The sequence below is a fragment of the Vanellus vanellus genome (genome assembly GCF_965231255.1).
Source record: "Vanellus vanellus genome assembly, chromosome: 5".
In the NCBI taxonomy this organism is placed as follows: Eukaryota; Metazoa; Chordata; class Aves; order Charadriiformes; family Charadriidae; genus Vanellus; species Vanellus vanellus.
Window position 1 is genome coordinate 23,060,243 of NC_138910.1, and position 23,727 is coordinate 23,083,969.

The 23,727-nt window shown below is 36.6% G+C and overlaps 1 protein-coding gene across 1 annotated transcript in view; it reads left to right on the forward strand.

Moving 5' to 3' along the window:
• UBR3 (ubiquitin protein ligase E3 component n-recognin 3) overlaps positions 1–23,727 on the forward strand; it is a 121,788-nt gene that overhangs the window by 67,623 nt on the left and 30,438 nt on the right. The window contains exons 26-31 of the mRNA XM_082484547.1: positions 486–635; positions 1,150–1,283; positions 4,455–4,565; positions 6,687–6,887; positions 7,704–7,840; positions 13,483–13,568. Of these exons, the coding sequence (XP_082340673.1) occupies positions 486–635; positions 1,150–1,283; positions 4,455–4,565; positions 6,687–6,887; positions 7,704–7,840; positions 13,483–13,568 (819 nt within the window). The remainder of the gene's footprint in view (positions 1–485; positions 636–1,149; positions 1,284–4,454; positions 4,566–6,686; positions 6,888–7,703; positions 7,841–13,482; positions 13,569–23,727) is intronic.

Here is a 23,727-nt window from a genome sequence, read left to right on the forward strand (position 1 = left end):
CCTTGAACATTTCTGTCTGTGCACGTAGGAAATAATAATGTGAACCATTAGAAAACCAGATCTCTGATAAGTCTGGTATACAGTAAATGTTAAAATAAACACCTGTTGCATAGTTATGAGCACATCTGGTTTCAGTAGAGATTCATATTCATTGCCCTTCATCTCTCTATGTTCAGAGTTTTCAATATAGTATCTAATGAAATAGAAGTTAGATCTCTGTTTCAGAGAAGTTTTAAAGAGGTCAAGCTTAATACAAAACTTGAACTAAACATTTAATTCCACTGAATATGGGAAAACTTGTACTTCATTGTGTAGGTGTCTTTCTGTTTGAAGCAGCAATGTTAGTTTCAAGTAACTGTCAATGTTTTAGTTGTAGATAAACTAGAGAAATTATTTTGCTTTTTTTTTTTTTGTCACTACCTCAGTGCACATGCAGTTGGATTTCTTTCTCTCTGTTTAATATCGGTTTTCTTATCCTTTTATAGAATCGCCAGATGCTGATATCGCCATGGAGGTAGCTACATCAGAACAGCATGTTTCTGAGGCAATATATGATTGTGTTATTTGTGGACAAAGTGGTCCTTCTACTGAAGACAGACCTACAGGGCTAGTTGTACTATTACAAGCATCCTCAGGTATGAATGGGTGACTTTGTGGACAAGCAGCGCTTCTGCAGCTTTTAGTATGTGTGCATAAATATTGGTGTGTCTCATGGAGCCTGGAAAGACAGTCTCCTCTTTTTTGTGTAGATGATCTTCCATGAGGCACATGTATAGGTCTAAGGGTACTGAGAAAACTTTTAAATGTTTGGGAAAAGAGTGAACACTTTCATTTCCTCCTAGTTCCTGTTCACTTTTGCAAACCCAGCAGTATATAATAGACCTTCAGGAAATAGGTATTGAAAGAAAAAGAAAATAAAATAGCCATCAGTTTGTCTATATGTATGTATGTGTGTTTGTATACGTATATATACTTTGTGTACAAGTGCAAAAGCACAGCTTTCATTGTTCAGTTTCTTTAATAGTTTTTTTACTGTTTAACATCAACAAAGCACATTGTAGTTACAAACCAGAATTTCCTGATTGTTCTTTTGATTGTTTAGCATATTGTTATCCGTTGTATTATTTATTGCTGCTTTTCTTCGTATAGTGTTGGGACAATGCCGCAATAGCACTGAGCCAAAGAAACTACCGACTACTGAAGAGGAGCAAATATACCCTTGGGATACCTGTGCAGCCCTGCATGATGTGAGGCTTACAACTTTACAGAGATACTTCAAAGATGTAAGTATTTCATATGAACTCTGCTACCACTTAAAAAAAAAATGTGTAAAAAGGTAAATTAAATTACAACTTGGAGTCCTCCTAGTTTCATTTCTACATTTAGGGAACACTTTGTCACGTTGCAGTAGTTAGGAATTGTTTACATTTGATAGGGTCCAAATTTCTAAATAGCGTCTGGCTTTCCCCTAGTTATATTTTTGGCATAGGCATCTAATATGTCTACGGGCTATGTAGTCATTAAATATCCATGCAGATGTTCTCTAGCAGAAGATATTTCACAATTAAGTGTGACCACACAATGGAGATGTGGTTTTGCTGTCTTGGGTATTATTTTCAAAACACTTTTCTTGTCACCATTCAGAGAACCTGATCAAGGAATTGCTCTTAATCATTTAAAAGTATTTTTGGCAGCACAAAGTGAGTGGAAAGAGTTGTTTTAACCTGTAGTTTTCTAAGCCACTACAGAGAAGGGGAGGATGACTGGATGGGGAGGAGGGACCAGCAGAAGACTTCACCCTCTTCTGCTGAATCCTCAACTCTTCACAACTTTACTGAAGTTCAGTTTTACATTAATTGGTATGTTACTGTCTGTTTTGCAGTTCTGGTAGATGTTCCAAGCAGAGTTTTGCATTCCTTCACAAAGCCTCGTTACAGCTTTTCATATTTAATTTTGAGAGCCAATCATTGTTGCTTAACAGAGCATGTTCAGTTGTAGGCCTCTGTGGAAGTGAAGTGCTGCCTGTGACTTTCCTTGCTAGTGTATAAACCAGCTGTGTAAGATAATATATAACTGTTCTCCACACCCTCCCACCCCCCCAGATTTCTTAGAAGAATATGTAACCTAAATTAGGTCATATAGACTAGCCCCAGGTGACATACCAGCTCTTAGACAGATCTACCTAAATAATCAGCCTTTAGAAGCTTAAATATTGTCTTTAAAGAGGAAAACTTGTGGCAATTTTTACTCTGACACGATTGCTAGCTTTCTCTGAATCTGTCATCTACAGCTAACTGAAATTTGCCAACTGTAACTGAGGTTGCTTATGTAGAGTAGATTAATTTAGAGTAAATTTCATAATTGTTTTGATATAGTTAAAAAAAATGGGTAATGTGTTCAGAAAAGCACCTTCTACTGGGGCAAATATATACTTTCTTGCTAGAAAGTAAAACTTTTAAAGATGTAAGCAGGAAATTATTTCTGCACAGAAGATTTTTTTTTTTTAGTTCAAAAAGAATCTGTGGACAAGCTTTTCTTCTTTTCACATTGATGATGTTTGCTTATTATTTCAAATAGTTAATAAATATTTTTTCCTACTGAAGTGATAAAAAACATTGAAGCAGTACTGTAGCTTTACTTTTACACTTTTGCATACTACAAATGGAAGGAGTTCCAAGCAAAATGTTACTCAAAAACTTGATCCCACTGAAGTGTGTATTTCCCTTTCTGTGCGGTAACACTACTGACAGATTAGTCTAAAAAACACTGTAATGCAATCAGCAAATGCATCCTGCTTTCAAAAATTCTAGTCCTGATTCAAACGTTAGTTGAATTAGCTATTTTTGCTTTCAAGTTTCCAGGTCATTACTGTGCTAAAAAAAAGTTTCTGCATGAAAGAACTAATCCTTAAATTTCTTTTGGCATAAAAATGGAAACATCTGTTAGTGTCTTGAGTGTCTTGTTCAGCTGAGCTAAGCAGTAGGAAGTCCTTTTGTTTGTCAACTGTGTCCTTCTCAGTAAGTGCCCTTCTTCTAACAACAGATTTCAGAAGGCAAGAGAATAATTTCTCCTAAATGTGAAAATTTTAAGTTATGAAATATGATCTAGCTTATTCTACTAGAAGAAAAATAAAATATACAAAACCTACATGCTATATGCAGATTGGGCAAAACAGGCCAATTCTTTCCATAGAGATTCCTTTTGCGCTTTCTTAGCTGAAATGTCATACTTGTTGTCAGTCAGGGAGTTCTTGCCCATTAAAGGAAAAATCGCTGAAAGTGATTATTTTTGATATGGAGAGGTATGACTAAGGATTAGGAGATACAATTTCATATACTAGATTGATAGGGCTCTTTCCAGAATCATGTAGTACTCTGTAACCAATAACTTCATATAGGTGTGCTCCATGCCACGCCTGGGGCTTGCTTTGGCATTTCCTTTATTTCTGAACTCAACAGTAATAGAGTAAAGCCTTTCTGCAAAGACTTTGAGGTTGGTTTTTCTTCTTTTGCAACTTCTACTAAGTAGCCTCGTTAAAAACATGCAACAAATAATACTTTTCCTGTATGAAACATTTGTCCTGTGAGGCTTATCCAGGTATGAATAATCAGAATGTACTTTTCAATCTGTGTATAAAATTATTTCTTTGAGAAATGGAGATTTAATAATTAGAGTGACTATAGCTAGGTATTCTGCAAGAGAATTTTCTAGAATTCCTTCTGATAAAGTTTGCCAGTGGTGACTCTTCTTTCAGTTCATTATTTTCTGAGAACTACCAGTGAGGTAACTTTATTTTTGACATTTGTGCAGTCTTTGAATAAGGCCAGTGTTTTCAAAACAGCCCTAGTATAAAACTCAATTCACTAAGCAAGAATTTGTTCTCTTTTCCTTTTATGATATGTTATATATAATATTATTCAACAACTCATTAAAAACCCTTAGCGTTTACACTGAATTTTAATAACAGATTGGGGTTTAACTTTATAACTGCGTTATTTTGTCTGTGTATAAAACTGAATGAAATGTATTGGAGCAGTGTACTGCCCTCGTACATGAGATAACTTGTACTATTGGAACAGATGGTAGAGTTAGAGCTGGCTTCATGCTGTTATAAAGAGGTTCTTTAAAGAAGTCATTATCTTAAGTGACAAGAACTGCAGAAGTTTCACTTAAGTGTTATGGCAGCCACGTAAGTTAGCATAAGTAAATACTGTGGTGCTGGACTTGGCAGTGCTACATTAGCAGTTGGGACTCGATGATCTTAAAGGTCTTTTCCAACCTAAATGATTCTATGATTCCATAAAATATGTTTCCACAGCATATTTCTTTTAATTAGATAGTATGCATGCACGCGCACACACACGCATACATATATTTTAAATCTTAAAATAAGTTGTGGTAAATACCTTTATAACTATATATATATTGTTCTTTTTTTCTTGCTTTTTCTTCAGAGTTCTTGTTTGCAAGCAGTGTCAATAGGCTGGGAAGGAGGTGTTTATGTACAAACTTGTGGTCACACTTTACATATAGATTGTCACAAATCTTACATGGAATCTTTACGGGTAAGTAGAACTACAGATCATCTGTTTTATTTGGATCTGAACTGTTCTTAGTGAAAACAATGGGATTTATGCTGTTCTCTTCAGAGAAAGGTTTGGTTTACATGAATGGGCAACATGTTTTATTATGTTTCAAGAACTGTAGATACTAAATCTCTTACTACATCTTGACATTCATAACAAAAGTACTTTGTTTTCAGTTATTCTGGTATATCAGAAAAATACTTGACTAAATTAACCATGTTAAATTAAATTACTGGGCTGTGGCGCTTTTTTTTGTGGTGTGCATATTCAGGTAAAGCATTTCTTACACTTTTCATTTCTGCTTGATGTTTAACATGTTAGAAATTACAGAGAAATTGAAGAAAAAATGAGAAGGGAATTTTACAAATATAAACTTGAGCTTTTGGTTAATTCTTAATATGAAAATTCAGATACAAAAAGTTAGATTTTTATCTCTAGTTATGCATGGTATATGTTATGTATCTACATGCAGTTTAGAGAAATGAGTTAAAACAATTTAACTCTTGTGAATTATGCTTTGTTTTTTTTTTTTTTCTTCGTGGAAAATACGATTGGGAAATTACTGGTATTTATGGTTTTAAAATACAATTTATTAGTCAAGCCTCAGAAATAGTTGGCTAGAAAAGACGTTCATTTATTTTCACATGGTCTCAGTAAACAGGGTGTATTCAATTGGTGTTGCTGGCCTCCTCCATCCCCCTCAACCTCTTGCAGCCCAATTAAAGATCTTCTGAACAGCACCATAGCATGCTCTCGCAAGCTCAGCAGTGGTAGATAAAGACTAAATGATGATGTCTTGTTGCATATGAAAATGCTTTTTTTTATTCAAGATTACTTTATGTGGTATTTCTTTAGTTTTATTTTTTCATAAGGCCTGTTGATTTGTTTCCATTTTGAGAAAAACTATGAGCAATGCTTTGTATTTTTAGTATCTGCACTGGTCATACTGTGAAACTTACCTCTAGAGAAACGGGAAGCTCTATTACCTTTACTGGATTCCATAATGAATTGTTCTTTTCCATATGACTGTAAAGATGCTTTCAGGGGTAACTGTTTCATCAAGATAATTAATTAAAATCTGGACTTTCATGGTAGAATCTCATCTTACAGATTTTTGAAAATGTAGCCTTTGCATCACAAAGGCACTGAAGCCGCTTTTCTGGTGGATTCTCACTTAAACTGGAAATAACCTGTTATTCCATTTCATTGTATTCTTGAAGATTTCTAGATTATTTAAGTGAACTTTTGATCCTAGCATGTATTACTACTACCTAGATGAGTACATAATAATTTTGACTCTTCCTAGCATTCTTAATACTGAAATAATTTACATGGACTTATGTTCATCTGGAGAAGACATTTATCTTTACATAATACAGTCAGAGATAAACATCCAGAAAGGTGTGTAAAAGTAGGCTCACCAGAATGCCACAGCATTCTGGGCTGATTGCTTGAAGTTTAAATTACAGTCACTATTAACTTTGCAGTTCTCTTCTCCCAGGAGTGGGAAAACATTGAGGCAATTCACAAAGGTGAAGCAAGGTTGCTTGCCAATAACAGGAGTACTCGGGACATGTCCCCACTTCCCAAACATGTACTTCTGTACCCATTTTTTGATCCTTCATGATAAAGAACAAATAATCAGAGTTTTTGTCGTGCTACCCTCCAATGGCTACTTGATTAGTTTTTCCAGCCTGTAATGCTTCTGTGAAATATCTTCAAATATTTCTCATGACTGAAAATAAAATTGCCTTTCTGTAAATTAAAAGATCTTATCAAAGGAGTCTCAAACTTTATGGGAATTGCTAGAAAGAGACAACATGTGAAATGTTCAAAATACCTCATTGAAGTACTTCTAGTTTGTTATGGGGACATTGCTGACTATGAAGAGTACTTAAAAATTAGGAAAATTAGTTGAGTTGGATTGTAAGACAGTATGTAGTAGTTAAGACCTTTTTCACTAAAATAAGGAGCTATTCCAGTTGTTCTTTCTTTACGGTTTTTGGTTTTAGACTTAGTCCTTTAGCTATACACCTGAAATATCAAACTAAAAATTAGTCTTTCGCAAATTTCAGCTACATCTTCTTTATTTCCTTTTAGAATGACCAGGTCCTCCAGGGTTTTTCGGTGGACAAAGGAGAATTTACCTGTCCCCTCTGTAGGCAATTTGCTAACAGTGTTCTTCCTTGTTATCCTGGAAACAACGTGGAAAGAAGCCTTTGGCAGAGTCATAGTAACAAGTGTATGCAAGACCTTGTACAAGAGGTGGAAGATCTTCAAGAACAGCTGGGAACTTTCCCAGTAAGCATCAGTGTAAGGCAGAAAGATCCTTGTTAATTTGCCTCTACCTTTCAGTTTTTACATTATGCATTTGTGACCTCTTAGAAAGTCGACAACCTGGGAAACTTCATTTTCTCCTGATAGGGAAGACAGCATACTATAACTTTTCTTTTTAATATCAGGAAATTTTAAATATTTACAGCACTTATTGCATTACCTACTAAAACAATTAAAAAACTGTGACAAAATGTGATTATAATTTTTATGGGGTACGTTTTCACTTCTCTTCATAGTAATTTACATAGAATTAATACAAATTCTTTTATCAAAATTAATTTATCATTTCTTTACAATGTAAAAATGCCAATATCCTTGTAACTGGAATCTATTTAAAGAATGTCTAGTTAGAACATTTTAAGGTATGGATTATTTCTTTTACAGAAAGAGCAGTTTGCAGATGCTTATGTATTACGAAGCTTCGTGAGGTCTTTCTGAATGATAGAATTAATTCTATTACAGTTTGGTAGCCTCCGAGTCTTGATGGAGATACTTTGTGTTATTTTTGTATACTTGTGCAATGGAAATACACTTTAAAATAATGCAAGCAGTGAGATTTTTTAACTTAGGAGACAAAGCAGGGATGTTTTCTTAGAACAAATCAGAACAACTTTCAGAATATTATAACACTCCTGTGAGACAGGATATTGACTTCTAATGCGTATTTTTTCATAACCTGCAAATGTGTTTTTATAAATGTGAAAGTGCTACGCTTTGCGATCAGCTATTGCATTTCTTCAAGTAAAATTAACTAATCTTCTTTTGTGTCTTTGTTCATAGTCTGAAACCAATCTCAGTAAAGAAATGGAATCCTTAATGAAGGATATAAAAAGTACCACACAGAAGAGGTATACGGATTATAGTAAGAGTCCTGGATCACCTGACAATGATTTTCTGTTTATGTATTCGGTAGCCAGGTGTGTATGTTTTTCTTTTTATGTTTTTTCTTTTGTTTCTCACTAACAGTATTACTCACCAGATAGTTTTCTTCTGTAAAAATAAAAAAAATCCATCCTCTCCAAAAAGTATTTTTTGAGTAATTAGTACATGAAGGTTACATTTTGTGATTTTTCATATGCAAGCATATGCAAGATGGAGAGATGTGCCTCTCAGTTCATTTTTAGTATATACAGCAGTGGCACAAACCCTGGAGAACATTTTGTCTTCTGCTTATTTAGTTTTATTCTTCATTCAAGGTTTTGCTTCCATATATCAAAATTTGATGTTGAATTTCTTTCCCAAACTGTCAAATCTGTTTTACTACTATTTAGCAGAGTGAGATTACTTCTATATCACTGCCATATTGGTGGTTTTTAAATCACAGGGTGGTTTTCATCTCTCCATCAGACATTAGTTTTATTTACTTAAATGGGGATCACAGAAGGAGCCTTGTCTACATCAGCAACCAGGAATCTCTCTTCATGTGAATAAGACTTCTAAAAAAAAAAAAGTGTCAAAACTACCAGCATTTTTTCTGTGATGTTTGATTCCAGTTTTATGGCTGTCAGCGTCACAGGCGCCATTTCCAAGAAAATCAAACAGTCCCTCCTTCCATCTATACCATTAATGTTAAGATTCACTGAATGGTTAATCTGTTCAGATTTACTGTAATGCGGGGTTTTCCCATAAGAAGATGAAATACTCATTAAGCAAATAATTTTCTAACCTCTGACTTCCTGAGGCTTGCAGGGAAGGTGCTGACTACAGAGAAAGTGCAAGTATACAAGTGATATCATCCAGTAGCATTTTTTACTGCAGTTTCATAAACTCTGCTTGCTGAGTGTCTTCAGTATATAAGTAGTGCAAATATTCAAGACTTGGCTCAGCAGGAATCTTGATAATCAAATCTAAGGCTCAGCTTCTGACAGAAGGTTGGACCATCTGATCTTCAGAATTCTCTCCCAACCTAGATTACTGTATAATTCTACTAAAAGAAATATTATCTGTATTCTTTAACAATGCCTTAACTGTGCCTCAATTAAGAAGAGCAATTAAATTTTATACATAACAACTTAAAACATTACTCTGTTACTTTAATTCGTATATGCTATACAAGGATAAGTAATGTTGAGATTTTTAGCAATGATGTTTTTGGTCAGTACAATTTAATATCCTTCCAAAATACAGAGGACTCAAAATGAATGTTTCCCATATGATTACAAGTATGATTACTTGTAACCGTAACTTGATGTGCCATTTAAGGTACAAAAATGGTGTTATATATTTCTGGGTGTAATGTTATATAATTCTAAAAATGCTCGGTGAACACACTTTAAATATATCTACATTCTATGATTTTTTTTTTTTTTTTTTTTTTTTACATTAACACCCTAAGTCCAATATTTTTGTTTTCATTCCAAGAGTTAAAAATACCTCAAACCAGAACAGCTTTTCATTGCTGCTTGCAATGCTGGAGGGAGAAATCCTGGTTGACCATTAAGATTAGGATATGTTGCCTGTACTCATTGTGACCTCTTCTTGTTAGGTGAGACAGGTGTCAGCAATTTTCCATTTATCCATGGCTGAAGGATTTCAGGTGTTGGACCCAGCCTTCCCTATTGTTACCATAATTCATAAGATCACTTATGAGGATGCCTGGCAGATCAGTTACAAAATGGTTAATTTCTCTTGCCTTTCAATTTAGCAGTCCAAATTTACAGGCTTCTACTACTTGATAATTGCACAAGAACTACACATTAAAAAACCCTAAACTTTTAAAAAGACATTTTAATATAACCTTACAGTTTGTATTTTCAGAAATAAATATGGGAACTGGTCATCTCCCAGACTGAGATAGTTTTCTTTGTATGATTTTTAGTAAGTTTTGTTTAATTTTAAGTATCCAAACAACGGACTATCCACAGTTTAAATTACAGACTGAAGGAACTTGCTTTCTGGAAGTTATTCCTGTCATTCAGCCTATTTCTTTCTTATTTCCATCTTTTTTTTTTTTTTTTTTTTTGAGGTAATGATATCCTTGTGTTCGTTACCCCACTAATTACCTTCCTAGTTTCATGTATTCGGAAACATTTCATTGGTTTTGGTCAGACCTTCTACAGCTGTTCTCATTTCTTCCTGGTATTTAGTCTAACCTACAGATAAAGTGGTCAAGATGATAAGTAGCCCCTGTTTAAATAAGCGTTTGAATGCATTGATATTTTTATTGACTCCATATATTTGCAACTGAATTAAACACTCTTAATTTTCTTATAAGTCTTGTTCCATTTTCAATCAGAAAATGGCATCATCTGCTGTTGTCTTAAAAGATGCTAGTTTACAGCTGAAGGCCAACTTTGAAGTGGATTTCTGCATGCTGGAATGGGAATACTACTGGCTAAACAAGACGTTGCCATTTGACCCAGCTTATCCTTTCTGCTTCAGGAAGATGGGGACTTCCTTTTTTTACCTCACTTTTGCTTACCCAGACACATGTCACTGGTAGCAGAGAAAAGAAATTAGAAGCAAATTCTCTGCCACCTAGTGGGAGAGCTAGCCCCCGTGTTTTCCCAGCAAAAGAGGCACTTGGGGTCTTGGCATCCTGATTTGCATGCGCAGCTGGAAAAGCAGCTCCCCTTTTCCCTCCAGTCTTACCTTGTTAAATTTATGCCCTTTTCGTCTGCATCCTTCCTTGCCTTTGCTGACATGTATGAGATTAGTATAGCGTGTTGTTCACAAGTCATGTGTGCCTAGCTTTAATTTTAATAGCTCCACATTTATAGCATTGATGACTGTCATTTGTGGCAGTATCTTGGAGGACTGTTTCTGCATTGCATAGCAATAGGTCTTGTGCTTTTGTCGGCTGTGCAAACAAAGCTTTTGGTTTTGCTGTCCACTGTGTATAGATTAATACAAGAACCTTTCCTTCCAGTTTGTGTCTCAGTATCTGGGTAGTGTTTTTTTTTTTTTCATATATGTGTTGTCTTTGTAAAGTGAAGTGGAAAAAAATGGTAGTGCTTAACTTGATTCTTATGTCCCAGTAGAAACAGGAGGTCCTTGCAAATGTGTTCACTTTCTGGAAGGGGCATTGTATTTTTAATTCCCCCTACTCTGTCCTGATATGAATTCTGAGAAACAGACAATCACCCTCCCTACCCCCAATATGTTCCTTTAATGAAACCCCACAAGAAGGGATGAAGTAGGGCTGTTTTTTAATCAAGAGTCTGTATAGCTGAGCAAAATCTATCTTCTCAGGATTTTTTCTGTAAGCAAGGAAGATAAAGCCAGTGTTCTACAAAATTTGTTGCTCTGATAAATGACGCAAAGATTTCTAGATAGAGGAAACAGTCACTTGTATAGATTTTCTTTCTCCTTCTCTTTCCTTCATGCTGAGGAGACTGAGATAGCAAAGGATGCTTTCAGAGACGACTCTGTGTTACACTTTCATATCAGATGCCCCAAGTTTTTCCTCACTGATGAGAGAATAGGCACAGAGAGCTCTGCTTTTCTTCAGTCTCTACTGCGTATCTAGATGATACTCAGATCCTCAAGGCAGAAGGAAGCTTGAATTAAAGAAGAGATACACTTGTCTCTTTCAAAAATTATTTAGGGCTGTACATGTTGTAGAACGTTTTATAAAGGAGAAGTGTTCAGTTTCACAGAAGATGCTTTCTCTACTGTGCACTTGTATGCCAGTTTAGGTATGTTTTGAAAGAGATGTCTTAGAGGAAAAGGCTAATATTTACATTTCCAAGAAAGCAGAACTATAAGCTGCCAGGTTTGAGGAGCTGGGGGCAATGAAGAAGTGTGGGAGGTGAGAGTTGGTATGACACGTGTGATGGAGTATGTTTCCAGAAATCTCTCTCCTTACATTCCTTATAGCAAAAAATACTATATAACACCTCATAGTATCAGGAAAAGTTTTTTTCAAAATTGTCCCTGAGGTTTGTTTTGTAGAATTGTACATATTTCTTGGTCAAAGGGAAATTTAAAATTCTAGATCTAGAAAGTTGTTCTTAGGCATTCAGGTAGTGGTTTTGATTTAGATCTCCATCGTCTTGGTTTCAATGGAAGGCTGCCATTAATTTTGTTCTACAAATTAGTTGTCAGAAGGTTTGAAGAAATAAAACATACTGGTTTCCTTTGTATTCCTGTGATGAACTAGCACATGCTGATCTACAGTTGCTATTTTGTCCCTGCTTGAAATGTCCCTATGAAATCCCTGTCCCTGCTTCCTTGCTGGTGGATTTTTAGAAGTTCAGTGAGCACTGCAAATTGCCTGAAGAGTGGAAAATTCCCCTGTCACACAGATACCCTTATCAGCAGCAACCAGATGGAGCTCTGAGCAGGCACATTATCAATGTTAAATTGCCTTTTCTGAGTAGAGAGGATTAAAGCATTCCTTCAGAAATGGGCGGCATAAGCTGCAAACTTAGGGATAGTAATATTCTGAAATGTTACTATTTTAAAATCATATGGAAGTTTCTTAACAAACACTGCATATCAAAAATGTATTAATCTTTCAAGCTGATGGAACTGAAATTCTTAAAAAAATAATAATTTGTTTTGAATAAAATAGTCATCCTGTAGTTTTTTCTTAAATCATGTGTGGGTGTGTGTTCTTAGCATAGATATATTATGTGCTCAAAATTCTAGAATAGATTTTATTATGTATTGAGTCGCATTATATTGAATGTAAAATTGTTTGATTTTTAGTTAAAGGACAAAATATGTTTAGACTGAGCTTTGCAGTTTGGATTAAATTAGCAAAATAACATTTCAGAATAGCAGAATTATATTCCTTTATTTTAATTAAAGGAATGTATTCTGACTTATTAAAACAAACTCTCAGAGAAAATAATGTACGTTGTTTGCTCCAAGTCTTGGGGGTAAAAGATAATGCAGTACTGAAACATCCAATTCCAAAATTAAACAAAGCTATCGAATTTGGCCTAAAGAATTGGTGCCTAAGTATCAGATTACAATAACACTAAGAAAGAAAGCATCAATGTGATGTGCAGAGATTTCGTGACACAACTCCTTTTTCATACTAATGAGCTGCAGGAATACCAATGTTTCATTCAGAAATAACCTCCAAGGATTTTATTAACTAACTTATCTATAAAGGTCAGTGCTTCCATTATAATTTAGACTGTTTTCATACTTAGTTACTTGATGGCATATCCATTGTACTGTCTGTTTGTTTAAAGCAAAACAAAAGCCCTGCCATTAAAGAGAATGCTTTATAGACATATCTGACTGATTGAAATTTAGCCAATCTGTATATTGTCTTTTCAGATTTGTACATAAAGTCCCTTATTATCAATGAGTTGTGTGTGCATACAGAAAAAAAGCCTTGGAATTAACATTTATTTATTCTTCAAACACAATTGTAGCAGCTCTCAATATAGTACTTGCTAATCGAACCACTTAAAATCACATGTGGCAATATCTTGATAAAGTTTGTTTTATTCTGAGTCATATTTTGGCCATATCTCACACTAAGGATTAGTTCACAGCATTCTTTTATTTAGTGTCCGCTGGGAGTTTGTGGTGTCTCTTTTGTGTCCATAGAAGCTTGAATAATGCTGTTCCATTCAACACTGTCATGTTTTTCCTGCAGAACAAACTTGGAGCTTGAGCTGGTCCATCGAGGAGGCAATTTATGTTCAGGAGGTGCAAGCACAGCTGGGAAAAGATCATGTTTAAGTAAGTTTTATGTTATGAAGTGCAGTATAAATTATTTGAATATTGAATAAAGTTCTTCCTACTTTCTAACATTTTCTAAATTATGTCAACTTTTTTCTTTTGAGAACTGTTTTTCTGACATAATGAGTCTTTTTGTTTGTCTTGCTATTTGAGAAATCTGAAATCTAATTTGCACAAATGATTCGTTAGAGCTGTTCACGTGTTGTGAGTATAATCTATTTAGAAATCTGTTGTCATAGTATCCATGTAGTATTTTTTTAATAATTTCCCCTTTTTATGAATAGAACTAGAAGTATTTTAAGGGTAAAGCAGGTAAGCTTTGTTTCACCCTGGCTGTCGGTAGTAATAGTAAATAAATTTGTTTCTCTGAGTGCTAATGTAGCTCATGACTACGTCTCATACTTAGAAATCTGCAACTACCATGTCCTTTGTCTTTAATTTCCCTGGTTTATTCTCTGATGGGAGAGATTTTTTAAATTTTCTTCCGTAGAAACTCTCAAATCTTTGTTCTGGAACGCTTAGTATTTGGCAAATACTTTCTTAATATAAAATCTTTTAATCTTTTACTGGAATATAAACTGTTAGGAAGGGACTCTTCTTTTTTTCTTTTTTTTTTTCTTCTTTTTTTGGTCAGGAAAAATTGGAAAGCCTTCCAGAATGCTACTACTACTAATGCTTGTTTAAATCAAGCTCATGCAGCAGAAGCAGCAGATTCAGTAGTAAAACTGTCAGAAAGCCTTTTGGTACATGATTTGTGGGCAATGCTTTCCTCATCATTTGAAGTGATGAGGCACCGAAGAAATCCTGTCACGTGCTGTGCTGTCCACATCTTCTCTAGGATAAGAACCTTCTGTTATTGCCAGGAAATGGAGTTTAATTGATTTCATTCATGTGTTGTGATTTGTGAAAAGTAGTTTTAAACCCTACTGCACATTGTCTCCTCCCACCATCATTACCTCCTTTTCCCAGCAGGTCAAAGTACCTGAAAACTGCCTGTGTTAAAAGGACATCACTAGATCACTGTTTGCAAATTTGAAGCATTTAATAGAATCAAGGCTTTACAGATAATTTCTACTTGGATTATGATCTATTTTTAATTCTGTGCTCACCTAGTAAGACAGACACTTTCTCTCTGAATTTTAGCAACTTACTGGATGCATTACCTATTTCACAGGCATGTTATTCGGAAGACATGATAAGCAGCTTAGGGCGGAGATTTCTGCTTAAAATTGAAAAGCTTTTGAAATATTTAAAGTTAAAAAACTCATGATGACGTCACACATAATGACCGTGTACCCATGTTTTCATATGGCTTTACTAGTCATTCAAGATCTTCATAAGTCTTGACATTTTAAAGTTTAGAAGAATGGGAGCGAGGAAGTGGCCTGTAATCTGTAAGGTCATATGTTTATCTTATTGATAATTTTTCAAAGTCAGGAGATTTCAGGTTCTCTATACGACTTTTTAAAGATAAAAGTGGAATGAAATACATCTGTTACATCTTAAAACACTGTGAAATGTTTGATATGATATCAGTATCAAATTTGTGTTGCATGTACCTATTTAAAAGCTTAGTATTTATAAAAAAGATAATGTTTTTTCTCATGGAGCTTTATCACCTACTAATGTCAGTAAGTGCTGGAAGATTAGGGTTTTGCGGGGAGTGATTGAACCGCCAGAATGCTGAGCAGCTACTTTTCATGTACATCTCTATAGCTCCATTGTTTCTATTTGAACTATATAAGTTGACAGCAAGGGAGGAACTACCTCAAAGTTGCTTTTATTTGTTTGGGTTTTTTTAAGAAAAAAATAAAAAATTTCCACTAAACTGAGGCCTAGTAGCTGACACTAACTGGTTTGTATAATACATAATTTAATTTTTTCTTGTACTTACCATCCCTTCAACCTCATCCTGCATAAAGAAGGGCTCTTACAATCTTAGGACCTGATTTTAAAAGGAAGCACACCTTCTGCTAACAGTCAGTGAAAAGGTCAGTCAGGATTTTTAATAAATATTCGTCAAGTCTTGAAATGCGTGGAGAATACTGTAATCATTGGAGAAATTTCTTTTTGGAGAATTACAAAATTTGAAATCATACACGGAGAATGTATCTCCACTGGAGAACTGTTTTGTGCTAGATTGTTACTTCAACAAGACAAACTGAAGTCCTGTATAAATTCATATATCAGACTTGCCTATTTTTCCAGCACTTTTATTATTTTGCCATTAACTGTGTCTATGAAAATGAACAACCAATGTTGTCTGTTCATCAAAATAGATTACTGGAACAAACTAATTTCATAGAAAGTTGAAGATACTTCTCACACTTGAGAAGTCTGGAAGTCATCTTCTTAATGAGAAGCTTTAAGATTACATCAACTATTGCTTTTAAAAATACACATTAGTTTACAACTATTGCTCTAAAAAAAAAAGTATTGGTTTACAAAATTTAAAATGTTTATGAAATACAACAGTTATTCATAGCAGCAAATCTGCTGCTAAACTGTGTTAGTTGTCTATCTATATATAAGGTAAAATCTCCCAGTAAGAAAAACTCTGTTTTAAATCCTTGTCCTCAGAACTGTTTATCTACTTAGAAGATTATTTTTTTTTCCCCAACGTGTGATTTGGCTGTTTTCAAGTAATTGCATACAAGGGCTTAATCTGAAATTGGTAGAATATTTCCTATAACTAAAAACTGTGTTGGTGGTTGGTTGTTTTTGGTTTTTTTTGTTAAGCATGTTAACATTTCTCGATTAATTTTTTTGTATCGTAGAATCATAGAATGGTTTAGGTTGGAAAAGACCTTAAAGATCATCTAGTTCCAACCCTCCTGCCATGGGCAGGGACACCTTCCACTAGACTAGGTTGCTCAAATCACGGAATCATGGAGTTTGAGTTGGAAGGGACCTCTAGAGATCATCTAGTCCAACTCCCCTGCTAAAGTTGGATTGCCTACAGCACATTACTCAGGACTGCATCCAGGCAAGTCTTGAAAATCTCCAGAGAAGGGGACTCCACAACCTCCCTGGGCAGCCTGTTCCAGCGCTCTGTCACCCTCACCGTAAAGAAGTTTTTCTGTGATTTGAACGGAACTTCCTATGTTCTAGCTTGTGCTCATTGTCCCTCGTCCTGCCACTGGGAACCATAGAAAAGAGCCAGGCTCCATCCTCCTTCAACCCACCCTTTAGATACTTGTAAGCATTAATAAGGTCTCCCCTCAGCCTTCTCCAGGCTAAAGAGTCCCATCTCCTTCAGCCTTTCCTCATAAGGCAGATGCTCCAATCCCTTAATCATCTCAGTTGCCCTTCTCTGGACTCGCTCCAGCAGTTCCCTGTCCCTCTTGAACTGGGGAGCCCAAAACTGGACACACTATTCCAGTTGTGGCCTCACCAGTGCAGAGTAGAGGGGCAGAATGACCTCCCTCGACCTACTGGCCACACTCTTCCCTATGCAGCCCAGGATTCCATTGGCCTTTTTGGCAACAAGGGCACATTGCTTGCTCATGGATAATTTACTGTCTACTGGGACCCCCGGATACTTCTCCTCAGAGCTACTTCCCAGCAGGTCCACCCCTAACCTATACTGGTGCTTTGCATTCTTCCTCCCCAGGTGCTGGACCTTGCACTTGCTTTTGTTGAACCTCATTAGGTTCTTCTCTGCCCAGCTCTCCAGCCTGTCCAGGTCACGCTGGATGGCAGCACGGCCCTCTGGGGTGTCAGCCACCCCACCCAGTTTGGTATCATCAGTGAACTTGCTGAGGATACACTCTGTCCCCTCATCCAGGTCATTAATGAATATATTGAATAAAATTGGTCCGAGTATTGACCCCTGGGGGACACCACTGGTTACAGGCCTCCAACTAGACTCTGTGCTGCTGATCACAATCCTCTGAGTTCTGTCCCGCAGCCAACTCTCAATCCACCTCGCTGTCACCTCATCTAGCCCATACTTCCTCAGCTTCCTAATGAGGATGTTATGGGAGACGGTGTCAAAAGCCTTGCTAAAGTCAAGGTAGATGACATCCACGACTCTCCCCTCATCCAGCCAACCAGTTATGACATCATAGAAAGCTATCAGATTGGTCAAGCATGATTTACCCTTGGTAAATCCATGTTGACCACTTCCAATAACTTCCTGTTCCTCAACGTGTTTGGAGATGACATGGAGAATGAGTCGCTCCATTACCTTTCCAGGGACAGAGGTGGGACTAACCGGTCTGTAGTTCCCTGGGTCCTCCTTCTTGCCTTTTTTGAAGATTGGAGTGATGTCAGCATTCCTCCAGTCCTCAGGCACCTCTCCTGTTCCCAATGACCTTTCAAAGATGGTGGAGAGTGGTCTAGCAAGAACATCTGCCAGCTCTCTCAGCACTCGCGGGTGCATCCTATCAAGGCCCATGGACTTATGAATGTCCAGCTTGGCCAAGTGGTCTCTGACCCAGTCCTTCTCAACTGAGGGAAAATTTTCCTCTCTCCAGACCTTCCCACTTGCCTCCAGGGCATGGGATTTGTGAGGGACAGCTTTAGCAGTGAAGACCGGAGAAAAGAAGGCATTCAGTAACTCTGCCTTCTCTGTGTCTTCCACCACTAGGGCACCCGTCTCATTCATCAGTGGGCCTACATTTTCCCTAGTCTTCCTTTTTCTATTGATATATTGAAAGAATCTCTTCTTATCGTCTTTAACTGCAGTGGTCAAGTTGAGTTCTGATTGAGCTTTGGCCCTTCTCATTTTCCCCTACATAGCTTTGTTATATCTTGATAGTCCTCATAAGTTGCCAACCCCCTTTTCCAGAGAATGTAAGCTTTCCTTTTTTTCCTGAGGTCCAGCCAAAACTCTCTATTTAGCCAGGCTGGTCGTCTTCCCCGTCTGCTTGTTTTTTGAGACATGGGGATGGCCTTCTCCTGTGCTTCTAAGAGCACCTGCTTGAAGTATGCCCAGCCTTCCTGGGCACCTTTGCTCTTCAAAACTGCCTCCCAGGGGACACTCTCGACCATACTCTTAAACAGGCCAAAGTCTGCCCTTCGGAAGTCTAAGGTGGCAGTTCTGCTGGCTCCCCACCTTGCTTCATCAAGAATTGAAAATTCTGTAATTTCATGATCACTCTGCCCAAGATGACCTCCAACCTTTACATCCCCCACAAGACCTTCTCTGTTAACAAACAGTAGGTCCAGTAGGGCACTTCCCCTAGTTGGTTCCTTCACCAGCTGTGTTAGGAAGTTGTCTTCCACATTCTCCAGGAACCTCCAGGACTGTTCCCTCTCTGCTGTGTAGTATTTCCAGCAGACATCTGGAAAGTTGAAGTCCCCCACAAGAACAAGGGCAGATGATTGTGAGACCTCTGCCAGCTGCTTATAGAATACTTCATCGGTTTCTACATCCTGATTAGAGGGTCTATAACAATAACTCCCAGCACGATGTTTGCCTTATTGGCCTTCCCCTTAATTCTTATCCATACACACTCAACACTGTCATTCACACTGTTAAGTTCCAGACATTCAAAACTGCCCCTTATATAGAGGGCCACCCCACCACCTCTCCTTCCTTGCCTATCTCTTCTGAAAAGTTGGTAGCTATCGATTACAGCACTCCACTTGTGTGTGTCCTCCCACCATGTTTCTCTGATGGCAACTATATCATAGTTTCCTTGCTGTACAGTGGCCTCCAGCTCCTCCTGTTTATTCCCCATGCTGTGTGCGTTAGTGTAGATGCACTTCAGCTGGGCTAATTGTCCTGCCACTTTCTTGGGGGGACAAGCCCTAATTCACACCTGATCATTCTCAGACACTACTGTACTACCCCTCATGTCTTTGCTGCCACATAATTCACCATCCCCCACCATCACTGGGACAGGCCGCAAGACCTCGCGAACACTTTTACCCAGAAGCACTGATAGCTGCTCCCAGGCACCACTTTTGTAATCCTGGTTTCATCCCCACCCCCCTTCAAACCTAGTTCCAGTGCCAGTTTCTACTTAATACATTGCATTTTGTTTTTTTACTATAATGTTTTTCTGTTCCTTTCTTAAACTGTTGTGTAATTTTGCTTTCTGAGTGTGATGCACATGGAAATAGTGCTTTTTCCTTTAGCAGTTGCATTACTTAAGAATTCTAGTACGTATTTCTGATGAAGGGGTAGGGACAGCATTTAGACACAGTGCACATACTTTTTTCCACACTTTTGGGTAGAATGGTAAATTTTCTTATTTAGATCTTAATTAGTCATATTTGTGGTTTTAGTATTTATATTGCACTTCAGAAAAATTGAAGAAGGCCTTGAAAACTTTCAGGTGAAAGGTGCAATGTATATGAATGTGTTGTTGCTTTAAACATCATAGAGACATAAATGGCATCTACTCATTCACATGCTCTGTATGCTCCGTATTGGTACTTATTTTATAAAATTGTTACATAGCAAACTAGTCATTTTTAATCTTGGATTAAAATAGACTCATTTTTAATACAAGGTGATGGGGTTCTCCTGGAACAGACCTGTACAGTACTTGCATTTAGTATTATTATATTTAATATTGGACATTAGGCTAAATATGACTAGTAGGAGTGGAATCACTTTTCCATATCTAGCAGGGTTTGTTTTCACTAAACCATTACATAATAATGAGAGTTTTGTTCATTGCCCCTTCCATATTGGTATATTTAGAGATAAAAAATTGCAGTTCTTTAGGTGCATGTTATGTAATAGATTTTATTATTTTTCCATACTTGTTTCTTTTTCTAAGAGGTAATCCTGTCTTTAACATTTCATTTAAAATTTACCTTCAGCTTCTTCATTGTCTTACGCCCTGGGGAAAGAATGATTTTTTTTAAATCCGTATGCTATCTAGAACTTGAATACTGTTTTGTTAAAGTCTTGATTGTACAGTATTGAAACTGCTTTTGTTTTTTAAACGTCATTTGTGTCAGATCCAGCAGAAGTAATCTAAAATATAACCTCATTTTGGTTTTCTTATGTGTGAGATAGTAAGGTGTCTCTCTTGTGATTAAGCGTACCACTCTGTATTAGTCTTGTAACAGCTGTAAAGTTTAGTGATTAGATATTGCAGAAAACGGAGTATGTTGTCCCAGGTGAGCTGTTACAGCAGCAAGCGTCAGGAGAGATGGGGGGAACAAATAGGTCAAGAGCTGTTTTAGTAGATTGCACCATGAGGGCAGCTGCTCTGGAGAAGTAAAATTAAGAATGATTAATGTAGCTGTTAGTGCCAGTGATTGAGTCTGCGAGAAGAATGATGAAGAAAATTTGTCTGTAAAACTGCCATTTTAAGGTTTAAAGTTTTGTATGTTTGTTTGCATGAGTGTGTGTTACTAAATAGTATGCAACCAAACAATGCAAATAGAGTCTTATTACTTAAAAATCGAGTCCTATTTTAAGGACCGCGTTACAGTTTTAGAGTCTATGGCATTGAAAACTCTCTGGGGTTTAGGGGAAAACTATGCTATATTGCAATAGTACAGGTCTTATTTCCCTGTTTTATAAAGTTAGAGAGATCTATGTTTTGCTTTTTCTTTTCATTCTTTTATAGTTATAGAACAGCTTCAGAGCACAACATTAAGGCTGAATAATTAGGACTTTTCTATACGACTTTTGTATCTCTGTTTAACTTGTGTATACATGTTTTTCTCTGTCGTTACTCTGGTAGTCTTGCAATAGTGGGCGAACTATTCAACAAAATTCAAAAGCTATCTGTAAATGAAATTATAATCTAGTTCTTTCTTCCTTTTAACTTTCTAAAAGTTCTTTCTTTCTGGCTGATTTCTTTTTGTTTGTTTGTTTGGTTTGTTTTGTTCTTTTTTTCCCTTTTGAGTAAGGATAGCATTAGGGATTTTTTTGGAAGGATTAAATATTCTATTACCTTGTCCTCTGGCTTCAGTTTCCCTGCATAGGAGCTCCTTATCCTTACACTTCTCACAGATAGCAGACTCTGGCATTTCAGCATCAACTGCATTAATTAGAAAGGATATTAGTTTACAAGTGGACATCAAAAAAGTATTTAAGACTTGTGCAAGCTAGCCTTAAATGAAGTGTCCAGCACCTTCATAACTTCTGTGATGGTTCTAACCATTGAGAAACCATATTGTTCCACCGTTGGTTTTTTGTTTGGTTGTTGTTTTTTTTTTATTTTTTTTTCTACTTTTGTTCATTTAAAGCCTGTGTTTTGCATTTGTAGATGGCTCAGTGGTGTCATCTGTCTTGATTATAATGTTAGTATCAATTTAGTCAGTGCTTTCAGTGTTTTTATGTGCACAGAAAGTCATCTTGACATGAAGCATTTTTGAAGCACTTTATGTTCTTTCTGTGTCAAATTTTTCAACCACGTTGATAGTAATGGCTGCCTCTATTTTATCCATATGGCAGTGATACTTGGAACCGCTAAGTACAGTTCACTTCTGCTGGAGGAAAAACCTAATTCTTCTAGGAATTGCTCGGTTGCAGCTGTCTCCTTCTTCTAATTTATTAATGTCAACATGGTTGCAAAGATTCCTACACACCTCTCTGCAGCCACTGAAAATGAAAAGAATAAAAGTAGTTTTCGGGAATGCTTTTTGCCTTAGTACAATGGGTTTCTGGGGTTGGTTGGTTTGGTTTGTGCTTTTTGGTTTGGTTTTGTGGTGTTTTGTTTTTTTAGTTAGGACCTGGCAATCTGCAGATCCTTGGTGCCTATCCATTTGTGCTAACTTTGAAAAAGCAGTTTTTCTCACTAACAGATGATCCTAACTGTTTCCTAAAAAACTCACTATGCCATTCATACCTAGCATGGGAGAGGCAAAGATAGATACTGTTAGAATTCTATTGCTAAAGTTGATTTCGTACACTGGTGAGTTTAGTGTTGAGGATAATTAGCTGCTTCATCAGCAATTAAGGCTTAAAATTCTGTAAAGACTGTTCATGTCTTAATGCCTTAATAGGCTTTCCCTGACCACATTTTTTTTTCTTTACTGAGTCCAATCTACTGGATCAGTGATGAATGGGAAGATGCTGTCAGCAGGTCTTTGCAGCTGCTGTTGCTAAGTGGACTGTATAAATCTCTACAAGGAGAAAAAAATTCCTCAGTCTCCTTATTAACTATTAAGTCCCATCTGTTTTTATCAAGTGGTTTTTGTTACAATCTACATTCTTCTTGATAGTTCCAGCAAACTTTGGGAAAAGGATGTAATGTCTCTAGTCTGGTAAGGTTCTCGCACAGCAGTTGAAACAAGGGCGTTTTCAGTTCCACTTGCGGTGAGCTGTGTCACTGTGTTTTGTGATCTTTTGATATTGTAAATATGAATACTAATTTATAGAATGAAAAAAGAGAAGACTAGATCAAAATAGCAAAGCAGAGATTTTCATGACAGCAGTGTGTGTTATTTATGTCCTCCTAAAATATAAATATGAAAGAGACTGGGGAATAAGCAGATCACATAGACTTTTGCAAGCAAAACAAAGTCACCCAATTCCTTCATTTTCTTTGTCATCATTATTAAAGCACATTGCTATACATTGTGGAAATAATAATAGAAAAAATCCTCTGATTTCAACTTTGGTAATTTGAGAGTTGATTTTACAGTCAAGAGACAAGAAAGAACAAAAAAAGGCAGCAAAACTCATGGAGAAATTTTGGCAAAGACCAAAGCAAGGTTACTAGTGAGCCCAAAAGTTACACCTGCATGCAACTTCCTGAATCGCTCATTTTTGTCAGTTCAGCACAGCTTTTTCTATAAGTTCTGCGATTCATCTATGAAATCCATATCTAGTGATCTCTCTGAATTTAGTCATCTTTTGTGTTGTGTATACCACGCTAGACCTGAAAAGAGCTGTGAAATCACCTTTATAGGCACCTGCTTTACGCACTTTGGCGTAGCAGAATATTTTTAAGACCTTGGTCAACATCTGTAAAGTTAGTGTGCTTTAATACTAAAAATAGTAAAGAATGCAACTGCAGGTGCTAGTGCAGGCAGTGTGGATATGTAGACAGAATACCCATTATCTTTGTTTTTTTTATGAGGGGAGCAGCATTAGAACACTTTCTCTAATGGCTTCAGTCCCAGTGCAAAGACAGGGTCTTATCCTTTGAGCTGCTCTTTGAAGGTACTGATTCCAACTGAGTTCATTGCTCCTCTCTCACAACAGGGTAACCCTGAGAAGTAGAGCTGGTATAGGAAG